The sequence below is a fragment of the Rhodamnia argentea genome, chromosome 2 (assembly GCF_020921035.1).
Source record: "Rhodamnia argentea isolate NSW1041297 chromosome 2, ASM2092103v1, whole genome shotgun sequence".
Taxonomy (NCBI): domain Eukaryota; kingdom Viridiplantae; phylum Streptophyta; class Magnoliopsida; order Myrtales; family Myrtaceae; genus Rhodamnia; species Rhodamnia argentea.
Window position 1 is genome coordinate 29,520,055 of NC_063151.1, and position 23,416 is coordinate 29,543,470.

The following is a 23,416-nucleotide window of genomic DNA, read 5'->3' on the forward strand; positions in this document are numbered from 1 at the left end:
ACCTTCCAAAGAGGAACTCCTACTTTTAATGATCTCATTCGCTTCTTCTCCAAAAACTTTCTCGGTTGCTTCTTTCGAAAACATTTTGCGCATAAACGATTGAGTAAATACATAATTTTATCTCATCCTCTCGAGTCTTTAACAACACTATTTATATAAGAAGCTTCTAAATGATAAAATCATGCTTGGATTTGACTCATAGGAGATGAGAATGACAAAAGAAGCAAGAATAGCACCTTCCACAAGACAAGGTTAAGGAAGACTAAGCATTTGAAAAATGCAAATTAGTTAGTAAAGTATAGTCGTGAAATGCTATGTTCGAAATTAATTTCCAAGAGAAGAATCATGTTAGTGGCGAATAATTATCCACTTTTATTGTACCATGTTATTTGGAATAAAGCATAAGAACGAATATCCGAGGAGGGCCGTTTTCAAGAATCTCATGAAAATTACACCTTGGAAAAAAAAGGAGAAATAAAAAAAGGAATCCCAAGCTTTTTCCTTTATTTTTTTTTTTTTGGGGTCGAAGAATCCATTGCTAGTCCAACGAATGGCGACACATTAAGCTCACAATGACAACACCCGAACGCCTCGCGACCGCGCCCCCCGCCCCAACCTCTCCTCTCGGAGCCAGCAATCCGCCACGAAACCCGTCCCATCATGTTCTTATTCGCCCGTCACGCGCGTCTCGCCCTCTCCTCGTTACCCTCTCCCGCGCGTCCTCTCACGCGCCGCCTCCTTTGCCTCGCTATAAATACCGCTCCCTTCCCTCTCAGAAATCAAATTCTCGATCTCGACTCGTCCAGCTCTCGCCATCGCCTTCCCCTTCGCCGTCTCTCGAGGCACCTCTCCGTCTCCTCGAGTCGCGGGATGGGATCGCTCTCCGCGCTGGACGAGCCATTGCAGTATCCGGCTGCTCGCAGAGACGAGTCCGTCGTTGATGATTACTTCGGCGTCACGATATCCGATCCTTATCGCTGGTAATTAACGGAACTCGTTAAATGAAATCGATTCGCTATTTCCTTTGTCCCCGCAGTTTTTTGGTCCGGTAATCGAACGGGACCTTTGTTGTTGCTCGTCGAATGTTCAACGTGGAGGCAGAATTTTGAGTTTTGACTAGTTTGATCCCGAGATGTGTTGACCTGAAGTCGAGTGCTGGAATTTGGCGATTCCTAGGCTCAAAATGTCTGATCCTTATCGCTGATTATTGATGGATTCCGTATTCGAATCTCGTTGCTTGCAGGTGTGTTGTTATGCGGAGTCTAGATTTTCTGTTTGACTCGTTGCTCGTGAGGTGTGCTAATGGTAGAATCTGTTTGTTAGACTATGAGATATATGGTTATTATCGATAGTTGTTGATGAATTCTATTAGGTCTCGAGGCCTCGAGATATGTGTTGCTTATCGCTGCCAGTTGATGGTCCTGTGATTGAATCTCATATGTTTTGTTTGTGGTTGCTTGTTGTGAAATAGAACAGAGCAGTGTTACTGCTTGTTGAATGGTCAGTATAGAGTATACGTCTTGTGTTTGACTTGTTGTGTCTGAGATATGTTGACTTGAATTGCAATGTCGGAATTTGATATGTTGAGATATGGTTAAGCTTTGAGATATTTGATCTTTACGACTACTGGATGAGGACTTTCATAATGGATTTTAGTTCTGGAAAGGTCTCTAAATCTGTAAAGTAATTCAACGGAGTAGTGCTGTTACTGGTTGCATGGTTGATGGAGAATCTAGAGTTTGTATTTAACTTCTTCATTCTGAGATGTATTGTTCACTTAAGAGTTGAATTTTCAACTGGATCACTAGGCTTGAAGATCCTGACAGTGAAGAAACAAAGGAGTTTGTGCAAAATCAGGTGAAATTGACGCAGACAGTTTTGAAGACGTGTGATGTGAGGGATAAGCTTCATGAAAAGATTACAAAGCTATTCGATCATCCTCGATATAAAGCACCCTTCAGGCGAGGGAACAAATACTTTTATTTCCATAATACAGGGCTCCAAGCGCAAGACATCCTTTACGTGCAGGTTTGTTTGTTAAAATCTGGAATTTAGTTGAAAGAGAATTTTATATATGCCTCGTTCTTGGCCCTTGAATTAATAGCCACATGATGGATGCATCTCGTCATTCAGGGTAGTTTAGATGCAGAAGCAGAAGTTTTGCTCGATCCTAATGCTCTTAGTGAAGATGGAACCGTCTCTTTGAACACTCTTTCAGTCAGCGAGGATGCCAAATATTTGGCTTATGGACTTAGTTCCAGTGGAAGTGATTGGGTGACAATTCATGTTATGCGGATTGAGGATAGGAAAGTCGAGCCTGATAAATTATCATGGGTGAGGATTTGAAATTTAGTTTCCTTAAAGTAAGACTACATTTGATTGAAATTTAGGTGAGTGGTCATACTGGTGACAGGTCAAATTTTCGTCTATCAGTTGGACCCATGATGGCAAAGGGTTTTTCTACAGCCGCTACCCAGCTCCTAAGTAAGTACCCATGATAATTATAAAACACATGTTGGTAAGGTTTTATTTGAAAATGCTAGATGATTGAAATGGATGAAGAAAACTCTGGCGAGAGAAGAAGGGATATAAAAGGTAGTCTTAGAATTTAAAGCATTATTTGTGTTTTAATATCAATTGATAAACTGAAAATTGGTCAAACCAAGACATTTGGTAGCACAGTATTTATTTACACGACTCATCTGTCCTGCATAGCTAGTTTTAGCACTGCTTGAAGCAAATATTGTCTACTAACTCTTGTACTGACATTGGTTGATCACCAACCATCATCAGCCACATCAAATCTTTATTAGCACTTGTATAGACTCTTCTCTTTACCACAGTCATGTGGTTCAACTTCTATGTTCTTTTTTTTTTTATAACCGAGGTTTCCCACATTCAATGGACTATTCCTCGGGGTGGTATGGTTCAACTTCTATGTTGAAATTGTATATCTCCGAGAATTCTGAAAATTGGTACTTTTTGGCAGTATTTTTCAGTTTTTTTCATTCTGGATATGGGTAATTCAAGACTTCGAGAAGCCTCGGTGATAGCAAGAAGTCCGTATGATAAGATTGGCTAGTGAATACGTAGATTAAAGCTTTCATTCATGTGGGATGGATTTATCTAGATTATTGAAATGCTAAAGCAAAATGATGATGATGTTGTGCTCATTAGTAGGAGATTATTAGGCTAGAAGACGATTGAAAGAGCTATTCACTAGCTAACGAATGTCCTATATTGTAGAGAGGGAGATATTGATGCTGGGACTGAGACCAACTCGAACCTTTATCATCAAGTATACTATCATTTTGTGGGCACCGATCAATTTGAAGATGTATTATGCTGGAGGGATCCTGATAATCCGAAGTACAGTGTTGGAGCCTGCGTCACAGATGACGGGAAGGTAATTATTTTCTTCTGCAGTTTTTGCAGAGCAAATGCTGTCTCCTCAAAGATTTTGTTTGTACTAATAATATTATCCTATATCCTAAGTCTTTCTTTCTCATAATTTTCGTACCTTTGTCCTACAATTTTTTTTATCTTCAATTAGCTTGGACATTTCACTCTCGTTCCTGGGAAAATCAGATGTAGTTTCAGAGTATAAGGATTGTATCCAAAGAGGACTTCCAGCATGATTATACGATTGAATTTGCACAGGCTTTCTTTCTTCTCCAAGATTGTGTTTCCTTGTTTTTTACCATATATGCATGTTCAAGTGAGGATAGATTTGATGGTGTTAGTTTTATTCAATGTATATAAGCATGCTTGGAGAAGTGCCTGTCTTAAGATTTTTTTGGCAGTACCTTTCTGAAAACGTATGTTTTACTGATGTTCCATTTTCCTTTCAGTATGTTCTGTTGTATTTAGCTGAAGGTTGTGATCCCGTCAACAAGATTTACTACTGCGACATGTCCAGCCTGCTGGATGGGATTGAAGGTCTGAAGAAGAGAAATGAACTACTCCCTTTTGTTAGACTTGTAGATAACTTTGATGCAAAGTATGAAGCTGTTGCAAATGATGAAACTCTATTTACTTTCCTGACGAACAAAGACGCCCCCAGATATAAATTAGTCAGGGTGGATCTGAGGGAACCCCATATTTGGACTGATGTCATAGAAGAAGCTGAGAAGGATGTGCTGGAATCAGCTTCTGCAGTCAATCATAACCAACTGATAGTGAGTTATTTGAGTGATGTGAAATGTGTGGTGCAGATAAGGGATTTAAAAACAGGTTCTTTGCTGTATCAATTGCCCATTGACATTGGGACAGTTCATGGTATATCTGCCCGGCGTGAAGATAGTACCATTTTTTTTGGCTTTACTAGTTTTCTTTCTCCCGGTATCATATATCAGTGTGATCTACAGAATGAGGTTCCAGATATGAAGATCTTCCGTGAAATTATAGTTTCTGGATTTGATCGTTCAGAGTTCCATGTCAATCAGGTAAATAAGAATTACCCGTGAGTATTGGATATTTTGTTGACATTATCAGCTCAACATTCTTTTCTTTGGTTTCGAATCTGTTTTAGTTGCCTGGCGCTTGCCTTTCCTTTGGTATACAGGCCACAATGATCATTCGTTGTACTTTTGAGCTTATGTTGAATTGGGTTTCCTGTTAAATGGCTATATTGAATGTTAACTACTTCCACCTCAGTCACATATAATGGGTACATGGTCATGTTTACTAGTTTTACTCTATTCGACTTTCAGGTTTTTTTGTCTAGTAAGGATGACACCAAGATACCCATGTTCATAGTATCCAGAAAGAATATATCTCTGGATGGATCACACCCATGTTTGTTATATGGTTATGGCGGATTCGACATTAGCCTGACGCCATCCTTTAGCGTCACCCGTACTGTACTCGCGAGACACTTGGGAGCTGTTTACTGCATAGCAAACATACGTGGTGGTGGCGAGTATGGAGAGGAATGGCACAAAGCTGGGTCCTTGGCAAAAAAGCAGAACTGCTTTGATGATTTCATCTCTGCTGCTCAGTACCTCATTTCTGCAGGTTACACCCAACCCAGAAAGCTGTGCATTGAAGGGGGAAGCAATGGTGGACTACTTATTGGGGCTTGTATAAATCAGGTTTTGAAACTATCAGTTGATTCTGTTGGCTTAATTGATTTGGTAGCTCCATATTTATATAAAGATTGATTGTTGTCAGAGACCCGATCTTTTTGGCTGTGCTTTGGCCCATGTTGGTGTTATGGACATGCTGCGATTTCACAAATTTACTATTGGTCAGTCTTCCTCGCCCTCTCCGTCTGTGCGTGTGAACACATTCACGCTGCTTGCTTGTCATGTGCATTAGTGATTTTGTAAGTGACTTCATTTATTGTCACGTACCACAGGGCATGCATGGACTTCTGATTATGGATGCGCGGACAAAGAGGAAGAATTCCATTGGTTGATTAAGTAAGTTCGTCCTGGTTCTAGCTCTGTTTAATGCTTTCGTGTAGGAAGAACTTGTACGGTGTTGGTTTCAATGGTGACCGAATAAGCTCGTAGGATAAACACACAGAATTTGTCATCTGCCTAGCTTCTGGGAAATCCTTACCACTCCGCATCTGCAGGACGCTGGGATTTTTGCAGCCCTCATATGTTTTGTCTCACGTTGCACCTTTTACTCTCCGAAGTTTTGTCTGTTTATTTACCATGGTGGACAGGAATTGCTGATTTATGCCTTTTTTAGGTACTCACCGCTGCATAATGTGAGGAGGCCATGGGAAGAATGTCCGGATCAATCAGTCCAGTACCCACCTACCATGCTGTTGACTGCTGACCACGACGATCGGGTTGTGCCACTGCACTCGTTGAAGTTATTGGCTGTAAGTTCCCCATGTTATTGACTGTATTTACCGAGATCGACAGAAATTGCTGATTTCTTCCCAATTTTTCGCTTATATTGTTCACTCTCGAGGTGTCTCAGTCGTGCTGCAAATAGCTGAGAACCATTACAGAGCAACCGTATGCCATAATACCGGTAGCAAAAGAAGGAATAATGATGGCTACTCTTTTATTGTCTTGTGAACCAACGGCTGTTATGAAACATCATCGCCACGCAGATGGTTGATTCCTATAAAAAGAAGCGCGAGGATAAAGTGCTTATATTCTGTTTATTTCGGAAATTTGATAATCGGCTCCTATTTTCTTCTTTCAGACGATGCAATACGTCCTGTGCACAAGCCTTGAGAAAAGCCCCCAAAGGAACCCCATAGTAGGTCGAATCGAGTGCAAAGCCGGGCATGGAGCCGGGCGTCCTACAAAGAAGATGGTAAAATCTCAAACCCCCACAAACCCACCCAACCCCGCCCCCCCCTCCCTCCCCCCTCGTCGCTCTCTCTCTCTCTCTCCATTTAACACCGTGGTCTTTTTATGCGAAATCCATGCCGTCCCAACTAATTCCATGCCATCCCAACTTTTCGTGGCTTCTGTGGTTCAGATCGATGAAGCTGCTGATCGTTATGGTTTCATGGCGAATATGCTGGATGCTTCCTGGATTGAGTAGATGAAGTGATTGATCGATCAGAAACCACACTTCTTGTAGAGTTCCGCATCTTTTGGATTCCAGATTGGGTTCGATTCTCGCGTTCCCATAAGCATTATGGATAATTTATTGTTCATTGTTAGCTTCAGAAAGTCTTGGGAAATTTTCTTTTTCTTTCCTGTAGCCATCCTTATTTTGGATTTGCGATGGATGAGATTAGTGTCAAACGGGTGAATCAGATTGGGTCGAATATAGTCTAATCCATATTGACCCATTTAACCCATTTTGATCCGTTTTTATACGGTACAAATTTAACAACACATATTCAATCCAATCCATATAACTTTTTTTTTTAATCAAACCTGTATAACTTAAATGTTTCTACATTTAACCAAATCATGAAATATTTATTTATTATAATTTATTAAGAAGAATGATATTATTAAAACACTTATGTAATTAAAATTTTTTAATATCAAGAAATTATTAATTATTTTTTAGAAAAGTAACTTTTTATTTTATTCTCATTTTTTTTTTAATTTTCTTTTCCTTTTTTCCTCGCCCACGCCCGACGTCCAACACGTCCTAGGATTTCTTCTCGCTCTCCATTTTCGAACTTCTCCATAACGATTCTCCGAAAAAAGGGAGACTCTATCTCACCAGAGTCCATAACCACAAAAAGGAGAGAGAGAGAGAGAGAGATCCAATGTCACTGGTTCCATCAGACCAGGAGATCACGCACTTTTCTTGCAGAGGAAATGAACATAGTATATCCAAAAGTACATTAAAACAAAGGAGAAAAGGAAACCTTGTCCGTCCTCCCTCCTCTCAGTACTCGAGAAACCATCCAATGATTCGTTTTTCTACGAAGGGTTTTAGTCAAAAGACGTCCATTTTGACATCCGTAACATCAAGCTGCAGTATCTCAGCCCGGCAACCTAGCATTGATCCAACGCTGTATACAAAGGGGTGTCAAATCAGTTCCTAGATCTCTATCATATCAAAAGAAAGATTTCTACCGATAGTCTTAAATCTCTCCCGTCACATAGAGTAAAGGCCTTGTAGTGTTATCTATTTTTCAAATTATAGAGGCCTGAACGGCAACTAAAATAAGCCAACATGAGTATCTATGAAAGATTTGTCAACACCTCATTATATCAGATTGGTCAGTTCCTCCTACCAAGGTGGTATTTCGTGAGCTTGTGCAGTACCTGAATCATTATGTATAGATGCCACTTGCCTATGGTTTAAGCTTTACCATCAAGGGGTTTATAATTGAATACATAATATGTTATCAGCAAAAAGATGGAGGATACATACCTCGGATGTGTACGGCCCAGATCCCCATGAACAAACTCCTTTATGTATGTGCCCGCCTGCAGATTTCATAATACCTTCCACTGAAGCAACATCCCGAGGGAGAAATATGTTCACAGTATTCTAAAACACAAAGTACCTCTATCTACCTGTGTACACAAATGCAAAATGAAGTACTGTGAAGTTCCCCCAATCCTTTCGATCTTCATCCTAAGATTGAAGAGGAGCGATTCTTACAAGCATGTCTTTATACGCTCGATAATGACACGGAGCTGGAAAAAAAAAAACACTAACCAGTGTATTATTTTTTCACGATCTAATGGACTCCGACGGTGAAGCACCCTTATTGGGGTCCTTTGCAGAATACACTGATCAAAAGCAAAAGAAATAAATTTCTCAGAACTTCGAGCATTGATTTAGCAATATAATAACTACGACTTCTACATTTAATGTTGATATCAGTAGCTCAAGGAATTAACTCATAACTGAGGGACAGCAAAAGCAGAATGGAGAAGCACATAGTCTTAATGGAAGCTTTCAAAATCATGTGATCATGGTAGTCATTAAGACATCGAGAATGAAAATTTAGAAGCCTTAAACCACATGAGTCCTCCCTCTCTCCCTCAACACCCTTAAATCAACAGCTTCTTCCCCCCTCATCTGAGGGTTCTTTCTACCCAAAAGGAAAGTAAAAAAGAAAAAAGCAACTGTCTCTCAATTCTCTCATGTTTGAAGGTTCATCATAGTCTCTTAATGTAAATTAAATTTTCTGAACAATCCAAAAAGGAAGCTTTAGGGACAGACCGATAGCAGGACATCTTAAACATTATCTCATAAGCCATATAACTCATCTTTAACCTACAACAATGGCATTGGTTCTCAGCACTTCACAAGATGGACTTCACTCTTCAAGTACCATGTACTTAACTATTCAGCAGAAGGAAAAAACTATCATGTCTCATGTGTTAGAAGTCTCAAAGACGTGTTAAGCACATATAGTATAATGATGATAAACACCCAAAATCGGCCAGTTTTTCACTTCTGCTTACATCTGTGGTCTGATTATAGTTGCCTTAATAATTTGTACTGGATAAGGCAGAGCAGAGCAACAGCTTCCATGAACCAAGGATATTGCACAGACAGATGTCTTGATAGAAAATTCACTTTAACCATCAAACTTGTGCACAAGGCTAATGAAATTACCCAGATAAACTTACCATATCTCTGACTGAAGATATAGACAGCAAATCAGGATCCTCAAGAGGCCGGGAAATCCACACCAATGCAGCATACTGCTTCTGTTTGTAGTAAATTCCAACAAAACCACGTGATCAACAATCAGTCAGGTTCCATTGATCTAATTACGCTTTCCGAAAACATGTCGTATACCTTTGCTCCATATTTTCATGTATTTACATATGCAATAGTTTCAGCTAAAGAATTACCTGCTTTTCTGCTTCTCCTTCACGCATCAATGTCCACCCCTGACTTCCAACCAACTTGAGATTTTTTACTCTAACCTGAAAGAAGCATTGGTAACTTATGGCTAATAACAATTTCGGCAAGAGGGAAGAGACAGTGCCATAAGAAAACCATTCAAACACACCAGTTTCTCCCTTGAGCTATTAATTTTGTGTTCTATATCCTTTACCAAGACATCCGATGGGACATGTCGCGGATTTTGTATCTCAACCAAGAAAGGTCGACCAGAACCCAACATACGAACCTGGAACAGGAACAAAATATAATTCCAGACACGTTAATTGTCAATGTGCAAAGAATTTCAGAAGTTCAGTACATCCATATCCTCTCTGCCAGCAGCATGAAACTTGTACTTGTCACCTCTGCACATGAGAAGAATACAGCTGCTAATAATTTCCTGCATGAGAACACAAGGTTCGAAGATTCAGATTCATGTTACATACGAAACCACAGGACATATTGAGTCAGCCAAAGACGAGAAAAAAAAAGAAAATGAGCACTATGTTGATAAAAAATCTCTAGACAGTACCTCAACGGATGCCTCCCCCATTCTATCTTCATCGATCATCCAACAAGTTTGACTGACATTTCTTGAATACTGTATGACAAAAAAACGAAAACATATTGCAATGAGCACCTAAAAAGAAGTATTCGCTCGATACCTGAGCTCAAATTGCATGAACTGTCCCAGTTAGTATCTTGAATTAATTAAAAAATTAGTGTAACACCATACCTGCTACGGACATTACTTGCAAGATAGGGCAAGTTAACAATATTTCTCTCAAATGTGCAAGGTAAACCCTTTGCAATGAAGATAACATCACACTTGATTTGATTTTCTTGGTATGACACATGAATTTTGAAGGTTGTGGCTAGCCAATTAGTTATCTGATGTTTGGTGAAATATGGAAAAAGCTGATGCCCAGGAAAAATGGAAGTTACTACCATACCAAGGGATGAAAGATGCAGGATATTGTTAAGTAAAAATGAATATATCCTAGAAATTTTCTTTACTAGAGAGTTTACCTTTAAATACCTGCCACCAAAGTAGATAGGGTCCCTGTTGCAATGAAATGAGAGGCTGCAGGGTCTCCTTACCTAAAATTTGAATAGCAACCTTGTAAGATACAGCCAGTAAAATGCAGCCCCTTCTTAATTTGCAGTATAAAGCAAATTGCTGGGAAAAAATAATATGTTTAACGCATGGAAATAATTTCCTGCGCAACTTAGAAAATTTCCCTTCACAAATAAATGTTATCATCTCCTTTACTGTACAACAAGCTGTTTCAATTCCAGTCAACATTATAGCAGCAATTATTGTCAACAGCATCAGGAACTTCAGAAATTAATAACTAACTATATCCATTGCTGTATTTCCAAGAATAAAGCATTTGAGAATTTTGCTTCGCAAAAAATGAGCATAGCAGCAGCAGAAATAACCACCACCAAGCCTTTCCCAGAAACTAAAAATTCACAAATGCTGAGAGATAACTACCTTCTCTAGCAACAATTTAGAGAAATCAGAACTCTGATGGTGCTGAAGACCATTCACGGGTGTGTCAGTGACTACTGAATGCCCTACTCCTGTAGCAATACATCCAATGCCGGAATTCATTAATCCATCAACTGTCTCTAAGCCATTCTCATTGCCTGTGTTAAAAGTATTGTCACAGCAAAACCGAAAATTCCAATCACAGCAAGGAACTAAAGCTGTTTCTCATCTGAGAAGACTAAAGAGAAAAGTAGGACTTTGCAATAGCTTCAAAAAAATTCACCCAACAACGTCATTTCCTCTTTTAAAGTGCCCATGTAAAGTGGAGTAGAAGTCTTAGGATATAAAGGAAGATAACGCTGTCGATGGATGAACAATCTTAACTCAAACAACATAGTTCCAGATTTTTCTTTTTTTTGCTTGAAAGATTCAAGATTCAGGAGCTTATATCATCCTTAAAATTTATGCACGAGGAAGGGAGGTACCTAGATTGATGGCAGAGCGTTCTTAACTATAGATACGATCTGAACATGAGAAATGAATATAAAAATACCTTTCTTCCTTCTCTTTGAAGTTGCACCAAACTTGTGCTCAACTGATTTCTCAATTGTTTTTGATGATTCAGAGTACGTCAGACGGATGTGAAGAGGGCCTTGGCCATACTTAACGCCCTGATTCAAGTTCATCGACGGTTAACCTCAGTTCCACCAAAGTTTTCTGAATACAGAAGCTTCCTATGATTAAAAAAAGCCTTCTTCGGCAAAAGCCCCGCCTTTAAATTTCTCTTTAACTTATACTAATGACATCTTATTTATCCCATCATTTCTCAATAGTAGAAAAAGATGCAATTGTCATCATGAAGTGAATCTCATGTAAAACATTGCACTCACCAACAACGTTTCAAGAGGAGCTTTGATCAAGGACTTCAAGGCATTCTTCAAACAGATGCATTCAGAAAATGATCTTTCCTGAGAATAAAGTTGAGATCCGTATTTTCTGCTCATATATGACCTGCTCGCAAAGGAAGGTGGGGATTCTGCTGTCACTACACTTCAGTTATGTATAAAATTGAACAGCTAAGAGGACACTTGCCGCATACTTCAAGTGTACTTCATATATACAAAAAATTATCACTTCCAACAGCAATTTCACTGTGTCATAAGTAATGGTTTTAGAAAAGCTACACCATGAGCAATGCTCCTTGACTGCCTTCAAGCTTTTAACTCGTCATAAGCCAGAACATTTGGCAAAGATGGATGTTCCGATGAGAAAGCAAGCATATATAGAGTATTTTACGTTATAAGCACAATTGAAAAGATCAAAGTTCATTTCAATGTTTTATGTTCAAACAAAAACAAGTCTTACATAATAACGCGTTCATTATCCAATGTAATTGATGGTATCGAGACTTCAAGAGAGAAACTATCAGTTTGGTGACCTTCTTGCTTGACCAGCTCAGCAATTGAAGCAGCCAGATCATTCATACCATCCTTTGACACCAACAGTTGGACATCATTGTTGTGATAAAATTGCAAGATACCTAAACAAACGCTGCATACAACCGGCTCAGGTAGACTGGTCGAGTGTTCACTTTCTGAACTCCCACCATCTATCAGACTTCCAACTAAATTTTCCGGCATTAGGCGTTCAGTGAAGACGGAGGGCGAAAGACAAGGACAAGAGCATGGTTCTGTGAGTCCAAAGAGCCGAAAGATGCAACGGCTACATACCTGAAATGGCATTTGAGAGAAATAAAAGAATGCAACAGATGCACACCTGGGCGAAGAAGGGAAAACTATTTGCAAGTTGTAATCTATCTGCGTATACACTTGGACCGCAAAAGGCCCAAAGGCATAACCTATAGTTAAGCTGCTGCTCTCAAACTTCCTCCAACTTTGTCAACATGAAATCGTAATGCTTGTGTTGCTATTCGAGCCAACTCCTCAGTAGAAGAGAATTAAACTTACTCTAACATCCATTCTTTGATTACTGTAATGAGATTAATAAGCAGTAAATTGGATCGTGATACAGAGTTCCAGCATCCAAACATCTCTTCCATGAAGAGTTTCTTCTTCAAGCTGAAGAAGCAGCAAAAATGATCGCGTGTCTGAAGTATATGTGCATCATGTAGTTGAATTCGTTCATTATAATTAGCACTGAGCCTCACTGTGTTCTCAAGATCAGCGAACTGAAATGATTCTGAAGAATCCACGAGATACAAACATGACTGGACGCGTCCGTACATATATACATTCTCTTGAAGCAATTTCAGCAAACGCAATGCATGAAACACATCACGGCATCTTCTACAGTCGATTTACGGCACCAACTAGGCATCGCATGCTGCATCGAGTTGCTCACAATGACTAGCAAACTTGAACGTCGCTCAAACTACGCAACGGACATACTTGTTAAAACGCAAAAAGGAAAAAGAAGTGACGAGAAGTCGGGAACAAACCCATGCCGACATCAGGTCCTTCACGGCGTCGGAAGGCAACGAATGGACCGCCTCGCGGAAAGCCTGCAAATCCGCGTCGCCGTCGGAGGCCAGCGCCGCCTCCTGCCGCTCGACGTCGAGCAGCGAGTCCGCCGCTGCTTCGTCGGCCATGTCCAAAACGGCGCTCTGCTCTCGCCGAGGAGTGTCTCGGCAGCACTTTCGAGTCTCTTGAGTTCGCCACCGGCGAAAATTTTCCCGGGGAGGAGAGGGGTGGGGGGTTTTAATCAAATTCGGTACGGTGTGATTTCCACAATATTCTCGTCTCGACTCTCAAGTTAAAGTATCCTTGATTTTTTATATTAACATTTTGTATATTTAAATTAGATTCACAAGCAAAAAATATATATATATATACATACACATGCGTGCGACGAAAGAAAATAAAAATAAAAATCTCACAAATCAAGTAAATCTAAAAAAAGAACCAACTTGGTACAGTTGCAAAAACTCGCCCATTCTTTAATGACAGATCTGCTATTACATCCAAGCATAACGGGCTGTTGATCACCAAATTCCACATCATTACCATCTTCAATGACATATTTGTTATTGTATTTGAGTATAATCGACGACCGATCACCGAATTTTGCGTCATTACCAATGATAAGCACACATTGATAATGATGTGTCGGTTCAAACTCAGAGCTTATCCTACTTGTGGTTAGCAGTTACAATTTTGTCAAGCGTCAGTCCATGTCATATAGGCGTTTAGTGCAAGATGCACTTTTTTTTTTCTTCTGTAATTGTATCTTGATTAGAGGCGAAATAACAAGAAATTGAAATTGGATGGATCCTAGTAAACAATTGCTAAAAAGCACACTAGCACCTAGAGGCTAGAGGCAACGGTCATCGCAAGCCCTCAGCGTGCACTTATTAATAAAAGCTCAATATGCAAGCGGAAAAAAAAAGGTTTCCAAATGTAGCTCATAGATTTTATTCACTTACATAGAGTTATGACCACCCATGTTTGAATTTGAGAACATTTTTTTTTTCTCCCAAATGCGTTGACAATGCACAAACGACCACTCATCTATAGACGAAGGCAAGGCGTTAGGCTCGCCATTGGCCAGAGGGGGCAAGCTTCGCCCGAGTCCGGGGAGGCCGACCTTATGAGATCAATATTAAATAAGTCAAACTCCAATGTGATGAGATGAAGGAAGAGAACCAAAAGCTATCCCATAAGCAGAGAATATGTGAAAAATTAGCCCGAAATATGTACATTTATATCCACATAATCAATATAGACAAAATGGTTGGACCGGACAGATCTCTATTGTTGAGCTTAGGGCACTCCATGATTATCATTCCTTCTCGCATTACAGCCTGATCGCAGATGCCAAGCGTGATTGTCGGCTCTGTTGTGAATAGTGGATTCCATAGACTGGTAGTACAAAGAGTACATCTGTATCAAGTCAGATGCTATTTTGGGTACTCACAGGTTTAGCCATTTCAGGGCTATTAGACTCACTCAGATGAAAAGCGAGAGTGCTTATCAATGCGACAAAATTTACAAAGCACTATTGTTCAAGGAATTGTATTGGATAACGCCTCCAAGCTCCAAAAAGGTAAAAAAGATAATTAAAAAAAAAAAGCCGGTTGCACATACCGAGTGAGTTTAGTACAAATCCCCAATGTAGGGATCTTTTTATGGTTCCGCATGTTTAGGACGAGGGGTTCAAACTCCTTTTCTTGGCGGTTTTGGCAATAACGTTACGTATCTCCTTCTTCCTCTTCTTGTTGCTATTGTTGTAGGTGTTAGTGTCATGACTGCGATCGGGGTTGTTGTTGTTGCCGACAACAGTTGAACTCTTTTCTTGAACTTCCAGGGCTCCCTTAACAAAAAACTTCAACCTCCATAAAGTGCATTCGCTCTGCACCAGATCAACAGTGAATAGCACAATCAATATATTGCTCTCCAGCGCGGGCGTGTGAGAGGGAGAGATTCCAACCTGAGCATCTAAATCTAGGTCCACTAGATCACCCTTTGATCGGAAGCTTGGATCATACTGTGCAACAATCTCCAAAGCCTTGTCAACATCCTCCACTGGCAATTTATCAAGGGCTGCCGCTATCTTTCTTTTTTCATCTGTTGAGATTTTTCTGCGGTGGAATTGTCGAGTGAATCTTTTGTCAGATGTTTCTATGTTATCAAGTAAATGCATGCATAACAGCAAATCAAATTCAGTTTGAAAACTCAGACACTTCTAAGGGAAATACTCTATTTTGTCTCATTTTATAGTAACTGCCTTGCAGCAAGCAGCCAGGGCAATCTTAAAGCCTAAAAAGCTTGGCCGGCATGAATCTGACCAGACCATGAGTTGAAGAGAAGTTGTCTTTATGCAAGGACAAGCTTAAAGCCTAAAAAGTACATACTTAACACCCTAACAAGTTTACACACGTTACCTACATCCCCCGTGCACTATCCACAGAGACATACCAAATGCACCGGTACATAACAGAAACACAGCTAGTGACCAAAAATAAAAGAACCAACCTGGCTTAATTATTGATTACATGAAAGTAAGAAATTCACATGACCCCAGGAAAGAGAAGGGAGCCATCACAGACAATTTCTTATTCTCAATTACTACCATGTCTTCCTTCACTTGAAAACAACAGACTACTGACCTGCATTTTGAAATAAGAATTGCCCTGAGTTCTTCCAGATGCATATCAGCCTCGTAAAGCTGAAAGAGTTCCACAAATTTTAGATCAGAAATAATCATCTATAGTCAGCAATTAGAAGATGGATCTGCTACAGAAGATTATGTCTTTCCCAATTATTAGCTGACTACACTCTGAATCAATAGTCTTGCCTGTCCTTAATGTACAATCTCCCCATTACAACAAAAAACTGTAAATTTATGTTCGTTGGGAAGTACCTCATTACTTATTTTTCTGGCCGTTCTGGCATTAGCAGCTTCCTTAGCAAGTTGCATATCTAACTGTGCCTCTGCCCCTTCCTGTTCTAGTCTTTTTTCCTACACACACATGGGTATGAAATGAAAAGAGAAGTTAATTGTCAAAAGATTCGCACCTCATAGTAGAAGAAACCAAATTAACACTCGACCACAGTCAGCACGCTGCCAAACTGATAATGAAACCCGAACAACCAATCATAATTGGATCCTTAGAGATCAACTAACCTCCTCTGTAACTTTAGGAAGTAGTAGGAGCCACTTATCCTCAAACTTTCCAAGCAATGTCTTGGCCATGACATGAATGTCACTCTTTTCGTCATTGTAGTTCATTGCATTTTTGAAGACCAGCCTCACGTCAGCACATACCTCTCGGACATTCTTATAAGCAGCACCATCAGTGGCCTCTATTTTCTTTTTAATCGTACCGAAGTCCATTGGCTTCTCAATCACCTGGAATAAATCACCAACCCAATAAATTAAAAAAAAAAAAAAGACCAGTTGAAGACGTTAACAAAAGATGTAGCGATATCTAAACCAGGCTGTGCACTGTCATAAATAGATTCTAGTGACAAAACCGTCAACACTTCCATGTTTTTTTGACATATTACTCTCATCTCTGCCACATTGAACTAAATGAGTTGCGTGGCCCCCGAGGCAAACTTCCTAACTTTTCCCTCTTCATGTTTGCCCCTCCAAACCATGTTATTGGCCAATCTATTTCCCATTCTTTCACTCCATATTCTGCTCCCCAACCCAAAAAAGGGGCAAAAAAAAAAAAATGAAAGTGAAAAAAAGAGATGCCACATTTCCAATTGCCCACAAGACTATTCCTCTATAGTTGGACCAAAAATAAGCTTGTACTCTAACATAAGGACAGTATGAGCAAAACCTTCCAATGAAGGACAGACAATATGTCAGGAAAAAGGCATACAAAAACACGCCACATATCATAGAGAATGACCATCATCAAGTTACTAAAATAGGTGACGTAGATGTTACTGAAGATGGTTCAACTATAGAGGAATAGTTATTCTTTCAACAGAAGAGAGATTTTTTATTTTTTTTTGTCAAATGCAAATATTTGCATAAGATGAGTTTTAGAATTCCTACAGGTTCCTCTACACTAACATGATTTACTTCTTAGCAAGCACAAATTACTGAATCCACATCCATGTAGAGGCAATTTTCAAAAGATGCTGTCTCTGATAGCCAAGTGTCCTATTACATTGAGCTACCAAAAAATCTCTGGTAAACAATCTATAGCAACTTTGGTGCATTTTGAGCCAGGGTATCAATCTCCAACCGACCAATGAACGGGAAAACTGATCCTACAATTGTTAACTTACATATGAGGATGGCCAGCTAGATCATCTCTCAGATCCCAATAACATTGTGAGGCAAATGTTACCAGTACTTGAAACAGAACTTACTTCACAATTGTACACATTCTTCTGAGGTAAACATTGTGAGTACAACAATTTTTTTTTGCACGGAAAAACATGCTAGACAAAAATGTGATTACATCTCAGTACGTCACTTTTAGCCAGTTTGGAAATCCACTTGCTCGAATAGAGGAGTAGTTGACATTGACAGCAAAAGTTTGACCTTCACGAAAGTTGCATCATTCTTAGATGCAAAAAACTGTAGCTGTAGAGAACATTTAGCAAGGTTCAAAACACATTGACAAACAACATTAAACACTCTGAGCACCGATCAAAGTAATATTTGAGCATCCTGATCGGATAGATGAAGAGATGAAAAGCACAAAAACCATACCTTGTGATAGTCATGTAAACCAAGAGCTTTGACATCTACAGGTTGCAGGAAGGGCCACGCCCATTCGTGCTGGGTGATCTGAGAGCAAAATGTAAGACATATATCTCCTATCAGTATCATGGAAGGATGCCACCAACTTTCTCTTCCTCAAAAGCCAAAATTCCTTGGTGCTCCAAGTAAAAACCTTTTTCACCATAATAAGAGGCAAAGAACCACTGAACTTAATACTTGTCGCCCAATTGGGAGAATGACTATGCCTCTTCTGGACCAAGACAATGATCATAGTAATTGAACAAAAAAGGGCAGAGACATTCAAGAAACATAATACTCCCTCTGGTATTACATTTCTCGAATACTGTGACAAAAGATGATGGACAACTAAAAGATCTAATTCTCCCGATGATGAAGTGTATGTAGCATGATGAATTACATCTCAGCAAACCAAATATTTTGTATGGAAGCATCCTCGATTGGTCCCAGTGGGCAGCACATGACTCTGGAAAAGGGCCAAGATTAACTTTGGTAGAATTGAGATTCTGATGCAGAAGGAACCCTTCTTAAATTTGAGAAAATGGGGGTGCAAAAAGGTAATAAGAGAAGCACAGAGAAACGAGCATATGGTCTTTGTGAATTTGGAATGAAAAAGAGGAGTATTAATTGCCAGCATGGGACATAAAATAAGACAAGTTAGGCTCCTTAGAATTTTTTTTTTCCCTGTTCCTCGGGGTAAAGTAACATTCAAAAAAATGTTCCAATAGTGACAATTACCAAACACTTTCGAGATTACTAGAGCAATGATAGGATGGATGCATGATACCAGTACGATTGGTGTCTTCTCACGCAAGTAAGAAACAACCTGCCTGGCGGAGTATTACACCGAACTGATTGATAAGCTGTTGCATTCTCTTCGCTGCAGCGGCTTCCCTACTACAGCCATCCTGTCGCAGCTTCTTGGGACCGCTAATCTGCCTTTTGCCCTTGCCGAGTGTGCTTCCTTTGGAGATGTCTGGTTGCTTTTTACTTTGATCGTTACAGAATTGCTCAACCTCGTTCACCCTTTTGTCCAACTGTAAAGGAGTAAAAAATCAAATTAGCACAAGAAAATCCAACTATTGCAGATGCAACAAAATCGCCGTGAGATTTTAAGAGGCTACTACTACTTGATAACAAACGATACAACCTTACCTCATTAACCTTGATCAGAATTTGATCCACATCCTGCTCGTATGCTTCAATCTCGGAACTGGAATTTCCCGTCCCGACGTATGGAATCAAGCCATCCAACTCCATTTCTTCCATCTGGCCTTAAAAAAAAGAGCCTGAATTTGAGTGTTCGCTGTGAACAGCTGCCCCAAAAAAAGACGCAAGAGCATGCGCACACTCCCCGGATTTGCACGCCTGCGAACGCAGACATGAGCCATTCACCGGCGGGTTAGATAAGAACTTCATACAGCAGAAAAAGCAAGCGCAATCGACCAAACTCCATTGAAAGGGCCTCAGTCCAAGCTTGCAGCTCCTAAAGCGTTGCCTAACAGGCACACTCCGCCTCGCCTTTTCATCAATGTCTTTCTCTCTCGAATTTTCCCACGCAATCAAACGACATACAAACGCCCGCCCAGCGCAACCACAGCGTGGATTTCAGCCCAGCAATGGAAAACAAGAGATCAACGAGAAGATCAGATCAGAGAGAAAGAGAGATCACCTGAAGAAGACGAGCTTGTTCTAATGAAAGTGAAACTGAATGAAACCTGACAAGAAAGGACGCCGCCTAGCGGAAGTGAGGCGTTGCAGGGTTTTAAACAGTTATCCGCGAGTCCGTTAACCCTCCCGCTAATAGCACTATTTCTTTTTCCGGGTGAAAGTCTAATACTACTATTCTAGTGACACGGGCCAGTTATTCCGTGTCCTGAGCGAGCAAGTTCTCCCGTACTCATGTTGCCCAATGGGTGGAGCTCGTGGTATCATCATGGTAAGTGAGTATTGTAAAGGAGAAGAGGCAACTGAATTGTGTGAGTAGCGTCATGACGGGTTTGTACTAAGAGTTCGAGGTTAAATAGAATATACCCGAGCTCTGAAGGCGAGATTGACCTTCTGTGTACAAACCGATCGAGAGCTAATGCGGCTCTACCGATGAGATTATGACAGGCCGAAATTAGTTATTGTACCTAACATTGAACTTTTAATATATGCGCTCCGTTTCGTTTTTAATCCAAAAAAAGAGGATATATTAATAAAATAAAGATCAAAGAAAGATCCAACTTCTCCTTAGTTTACTTGATGTAATGGATGCTCGAGCTAAGTTGAGCATTATATACAATATGGGAAAGCTATTCGCCTTAGTGTTTTATGGAACAACTATTTGAGGAAGACCGGCGTAGCTTGGATTGTCAGGCGCCGCATGGGCTAATTTCGTGACTGAAATCTCTCGGCCCATGACACTAGTTCGCTAAGAAGTAAAAACTGAAGGGTGACAGAGCCCCAAAAAACAAGGACAAAAACTATTCCAACCTTTTTTTTTTTTTGTGGACAAAATTGGGGCTGGTGTCTATTTTAATTGGGGTGATTGTGTGCCGTTATAATCCCTTATCGTTAGATCAAAATGCAATGCATCAAACTTTAATCATCCAACAGATGTTTCTACCCGAGATCTATTGAATTTGATTTTGATTGTGAAAAAACTGCAAGCGCGTGGTGCCTCCTGCGATTTTAGAATCACAACGATCCCTAGTTATGGACAACTACAGGCTCAATGCGATTGTTTGCCATGAGTAATGACCGATTACTACTTGCGAGTAGATTAAATTGTTTCGGAATTAGAAAATGATTTATAAGCGTTTCAATGAGTTAGTGGCATGCACTCTCTAAATATATATGTACTATTTTTTACAATTCCAAAGGTATATTGTATAATATAGTAGCTTCTTGAATGATTGATGAGTGAGGCAGATTATGTTATGTTATGTTATGCATTTCAAATCGACACATCGTGATATTTGAATTTCAGTTGTTTACGATATTGTATAGTCATTAGAGCAACTCCGTATATATTTACAGCAAATATAGAATGGAAAAAATTTCAGGTGTAGCTTAATTACAAGAAATAATTAACCCACATAATACTATTAAGGCAAAGTACCATTCCCACAGTCCATGATCCGGTCCGAATGCTCCAAAGAGCACGGGCCCAAACTCTCCCCCGCCAAATAAACAAGCAAAACATCAACGGAGTCAACGTCATCCCAAATGTATCGGTCCCCACGCAGTCAGGCGTGCGGAATGCAACCCAAGGAGGCCTTCGCCAACGCGTTCACGACGTGCGGCCCAAGCTGACTCCATTGGCCACCCCTCCTCCCACCGGCAACGACCTCTTTCCCTCCTTCGGCCACCGGGAAAAGCGGCGCCGGAGCTCGCCGGCCTTGCCTCCTCCTAACGTCGCTCAGCTCCATTCTCACCGGGAACTTCGCGATCCCGTTCAGAGCCCTGTGCCTCCTCCACGAAGTAGATGATCCGGCGCAGGTGGTGGTCGGAGTGACATAGCTACTCGATCGCACTATTCAGAGCAGATGGCCGCTCGCGAATGGGGACCTTCGCGCTGTCTCGGCGGCCGAACGAGTCGGAGTGCAACCGCAAGGAACCGACATGAGATTCGCGCTCGTCGTAGAGGATGGATCTGCCACAGAAGAGGAAAGCATCAACAGCAGAGATGGTGGGAACGGTTGAGAACTCGAAGTCGGAGGCATCTCGCGTTGAGGAAATGGGAGGATGAGATAGACCGCTGGGGAAGAACCCTTCGGGTTGGTGGACGGCGGAGAAGGGGAGGTGGCGGAAGGAGAGTTCGTCCTCGGAGTCGTGGGGAACAGGGGCGTCCGACATGGATGGTCGTGGAGGAGGATGAGATTGAGGAGACGGAGAGTGGGTTGGCTGTGTTGGTAACCCTCGGTATTAGCTCGTGCATTGGTGTCGGGCAGAAGGAAGTTGGAGCTGAAGTATATAAAGACGTTTATTTTGACGGCTTCTAGAACTAGGATGTGTTTGTAGAGAGAGAGACGGGAGTCTCAGCGTTAGAATGTTTTATTATTTTTCTGTTTGGGTCTAAGATCGGCGTTAGAAATTGACCGGGGGTCTTTGTTGGTAAATGGCAAAAGCAGACCAACTGGAGCGAAGTTCGTTTCGGATTCCACTTGTAAGTAAACTACACAGACTGGGATAATAAGACAGGCGGAATAAACAGCAGAAATATGCTGCCAAGTAACTTTGCAACTTAAGTTTGATTCTCTTCTATCCTGCAGCCATTATCGATTCTATTGAAGTTTTGATTGAATTTGGGGGGATGAGCAGGGCGTCGAATCTAGACTAATGCCTAAACTAAATTGACTTCAACCATGCATCAACGTCCATAACCACAATAAAGAGAAAACATACATTGTGATCGGTTCTATCTGACCAGGAAGCAAAAAAGGAATAGAGGAAGCATTCTCCGTCCGAGAAACCAACCGATGCATTCGTTTCTCTACGAAAGGTTTTAGTCAAAACACGTTCGTTTTAACATCCGCAACAACAATCCGCAATATCTCAGCCCGGCAACCTACCATTGATCCAACACTGTGTAAGAAGGGGGTGTGAAGTCAGTTCCTAGATCTCTATCATATCAAGAGAAAGATTCCTAAAGATACTCTTCAATCTCTCCCGTGCAAAATCAAGTACTGTGAAGTTCCCGCAACCCTCTCGATCTTCATCCTGAGATTGGGGGAGAGCGATCCTGACAAAACACTAACCAGCGTATGGTTCTTTCACGATCTAATGAACTCCGACGGTGGAGCACCCTCATTCGGGTCCTTTTGCAGAATACACTGATTGGAAGCAAAAGAAATGAATTGCTCATAACTATGCGCATTAATAAAGCAACATAATAACGTCGGCGCTCTATAATGCTTATATCGGTAGCTCAAGGAATGACACACATAACTGAGGAACAGAAAAAGGAGAATGGAGAAGCAGAGAGCCTAATGGAAGCTTTCGAGATCATGTGATCACGGTAGTCCTTAAGACAGCCAGAATTTTTTTTTTCCTCATTTTTGAAGGTTCGTAGACCTCGTCACACATATTTGAGTTTTCCGAGCAATCAGAAAGGGAAGCCTTAGGGAGAGACTGATTGCAGGCCATCTTTAACATTAACTCAGAAGCCATATACCTCATCTTTAACCTATACTTTATGGCGTTGGTTATCAGCACTTCACCAAGGTTGACTTCATCGTCTCCATCTCAAGTACAGTTTGCTTTACTTAACAGCAGAAAGAAAAAAGGTATCATATTTCACGCTTTAGAAGTCTGCCAAGACGTGTTCAAGCAAGTAATACTATAACGCCATGCCTTCATCGAAAAAGGGAAAAAAAAAGATGGAACAAACCCACATCTAAATAAAACAGATTTCTTGCA

The 23,416-nt window shown here is 40.6% G+C and overlaps 3 protein-coding genes across 8 annotated transcripts; 1 reads left to right on the forward strand and 2 right to left on the reverse strand.

Annotated features, from left to right (window-relative positions):
* Window positions 1–655: 655 nt before the first annotated feature.
* On the forward strand, window positions 656–22,280 carry LOC115734498 (prolyl endopeptidase-like). Of its 3 annotated transcripts, none has more exons than XM_048274607.1 (13): window positions 656–980; window positions 1,809–2,028; window positions 2,134–2,334; window positions 2,414–2,484; window positions 3,247–3,406; window positions 3,852–4,445; window positions 4,713–5,093; window positions 5,173–5,248; window positions 5,360–5,423; window positions 5,701–5,836; window positions 6,169–6,289; window positions 6,345–6,386; window positions 6,424–6,643. In XM_048274607.1, the coding sequence occupies exons 1-13, from the start codon at window positions 661–663 to the stop codon at window positions 6,456–6,458; spliced, it is 2,421 nt and encodes an 806-aa protein (XP_048130564.1). In that variant the 5' UTR covers window positions 656–660; the 3' UTR covers window positions 6,459–6,643. The 3 variants fall into 3 exon arrangements, 2 of the variants coding, with proteins under 2 accessions (XP_048130564.1, XP_030521185.1); XR_004014663.2 differs by lacking the exon at window positions 6,345–6,386 and adding an exon at window positions 22,241–22,280 and having other exon boundaries at window positions 657–980; window positions 6,169–6,282; window positions 6,451–6,579; XM_030665325.2 differs by lacking the exon at window positions 6,345–6,386 and having other exon boundaries at window positions 657–980; window positions 6,169–6,282; window positions 6,451–6,643.
* LOC115734514 (tRNA pseudouridine synthase Pus10) lies at window positions 7,209–13,604 on the reverse strand. Of its 2 annotated transcripts, XM_030665348.2 has the most exons (15): window positions 13,245–13,603; window positions 12,152–12,516; window positions 11,677–11,797; window positions 11,340–11,457; window positions 10,790–10,944; window positions 10,321–10,392; window positions 9,824–9,892; window positions 9,611–9,691; window positions 9,419–9,538; window positions 9,258–9,332; window positions 9,030–9,110; window positions 8,107–8,180; window positions 7,962–8,022; window positions 7,816–7,871; window positions 7,209–7,450 (listed from the first exon to the last, which is right to left on the reverse strand). In XM_030665348.2, the coding sequence occupies exons 1-15, from the start codon at window positions 13,392–13,394 to the stop codon at window positions 7,375–7,377; spliced, it is 1,674 nt and encodes a 557-aa protein (XP_030521208.1). In that variant the 5' UTR covers window positions 13,395–13,603; the 3' UTR covers window positions 7,209–7,374. The 2 variants fall into 2 exon arrangements, with proteins under 2 accessions (XP_030521208.1, XP_048130565.1); XM_048274608.1 differs by lacking the exons at window positions 7,209–7,450; window positions 7,816–7,871; window positions 7,962–8,022 and adding an exon at window positions 7,943–7,961 and having other exon boundaries at window positions 8,050–8,180; window positions 13,245–13,604.
* On the reverse strand, window positions 14,666–19,770 carry LOC115734549 (transcription factor GTE1-like). 3 transcript variants are annotated; one of them, XM_048274611.1, is made up of 9 exons: window positions 19,406–19,770; window positions 19,166–19,279; window positions 18,841–19,047; window positions 17,981–18,058; window positions 16,430–16,654; window positions 16,166–16,264; window positions 15,912–15,970; window positions 15,233–15,383; window positions 14,666–15,154 (listed from the first exon to the last, which is right to left on the reverse strand). In XM_048274611.1, the coding sequence occupies exons 1-9, from the start codon at window positions 19,427–19,429 to the stop codon at window positions 14,945–14,947; spliced, it is 1,167 nt and encodes a 388-aa protein (XP_048130568.1). In that variant the 5' UTR covers window positions 19,430–19,770; the 3' UTR covers window positions 14,666–14,944. The 3 variants fall into 3 exon arrangements, with proteins under 3 accessions (XP_048130568.1, XP_048130566.1, XP_048130567.1); XM_048274609.1 differs by having other exon boundaries at window positions 14,666–15,383; XM_048274610.1 differs by having other exon boundaries at window positions 14,666–15,383; window positions 19,166–19,284.
* Window positions 22,281–23,416: the final 1,136 nt, after the last annotated feature.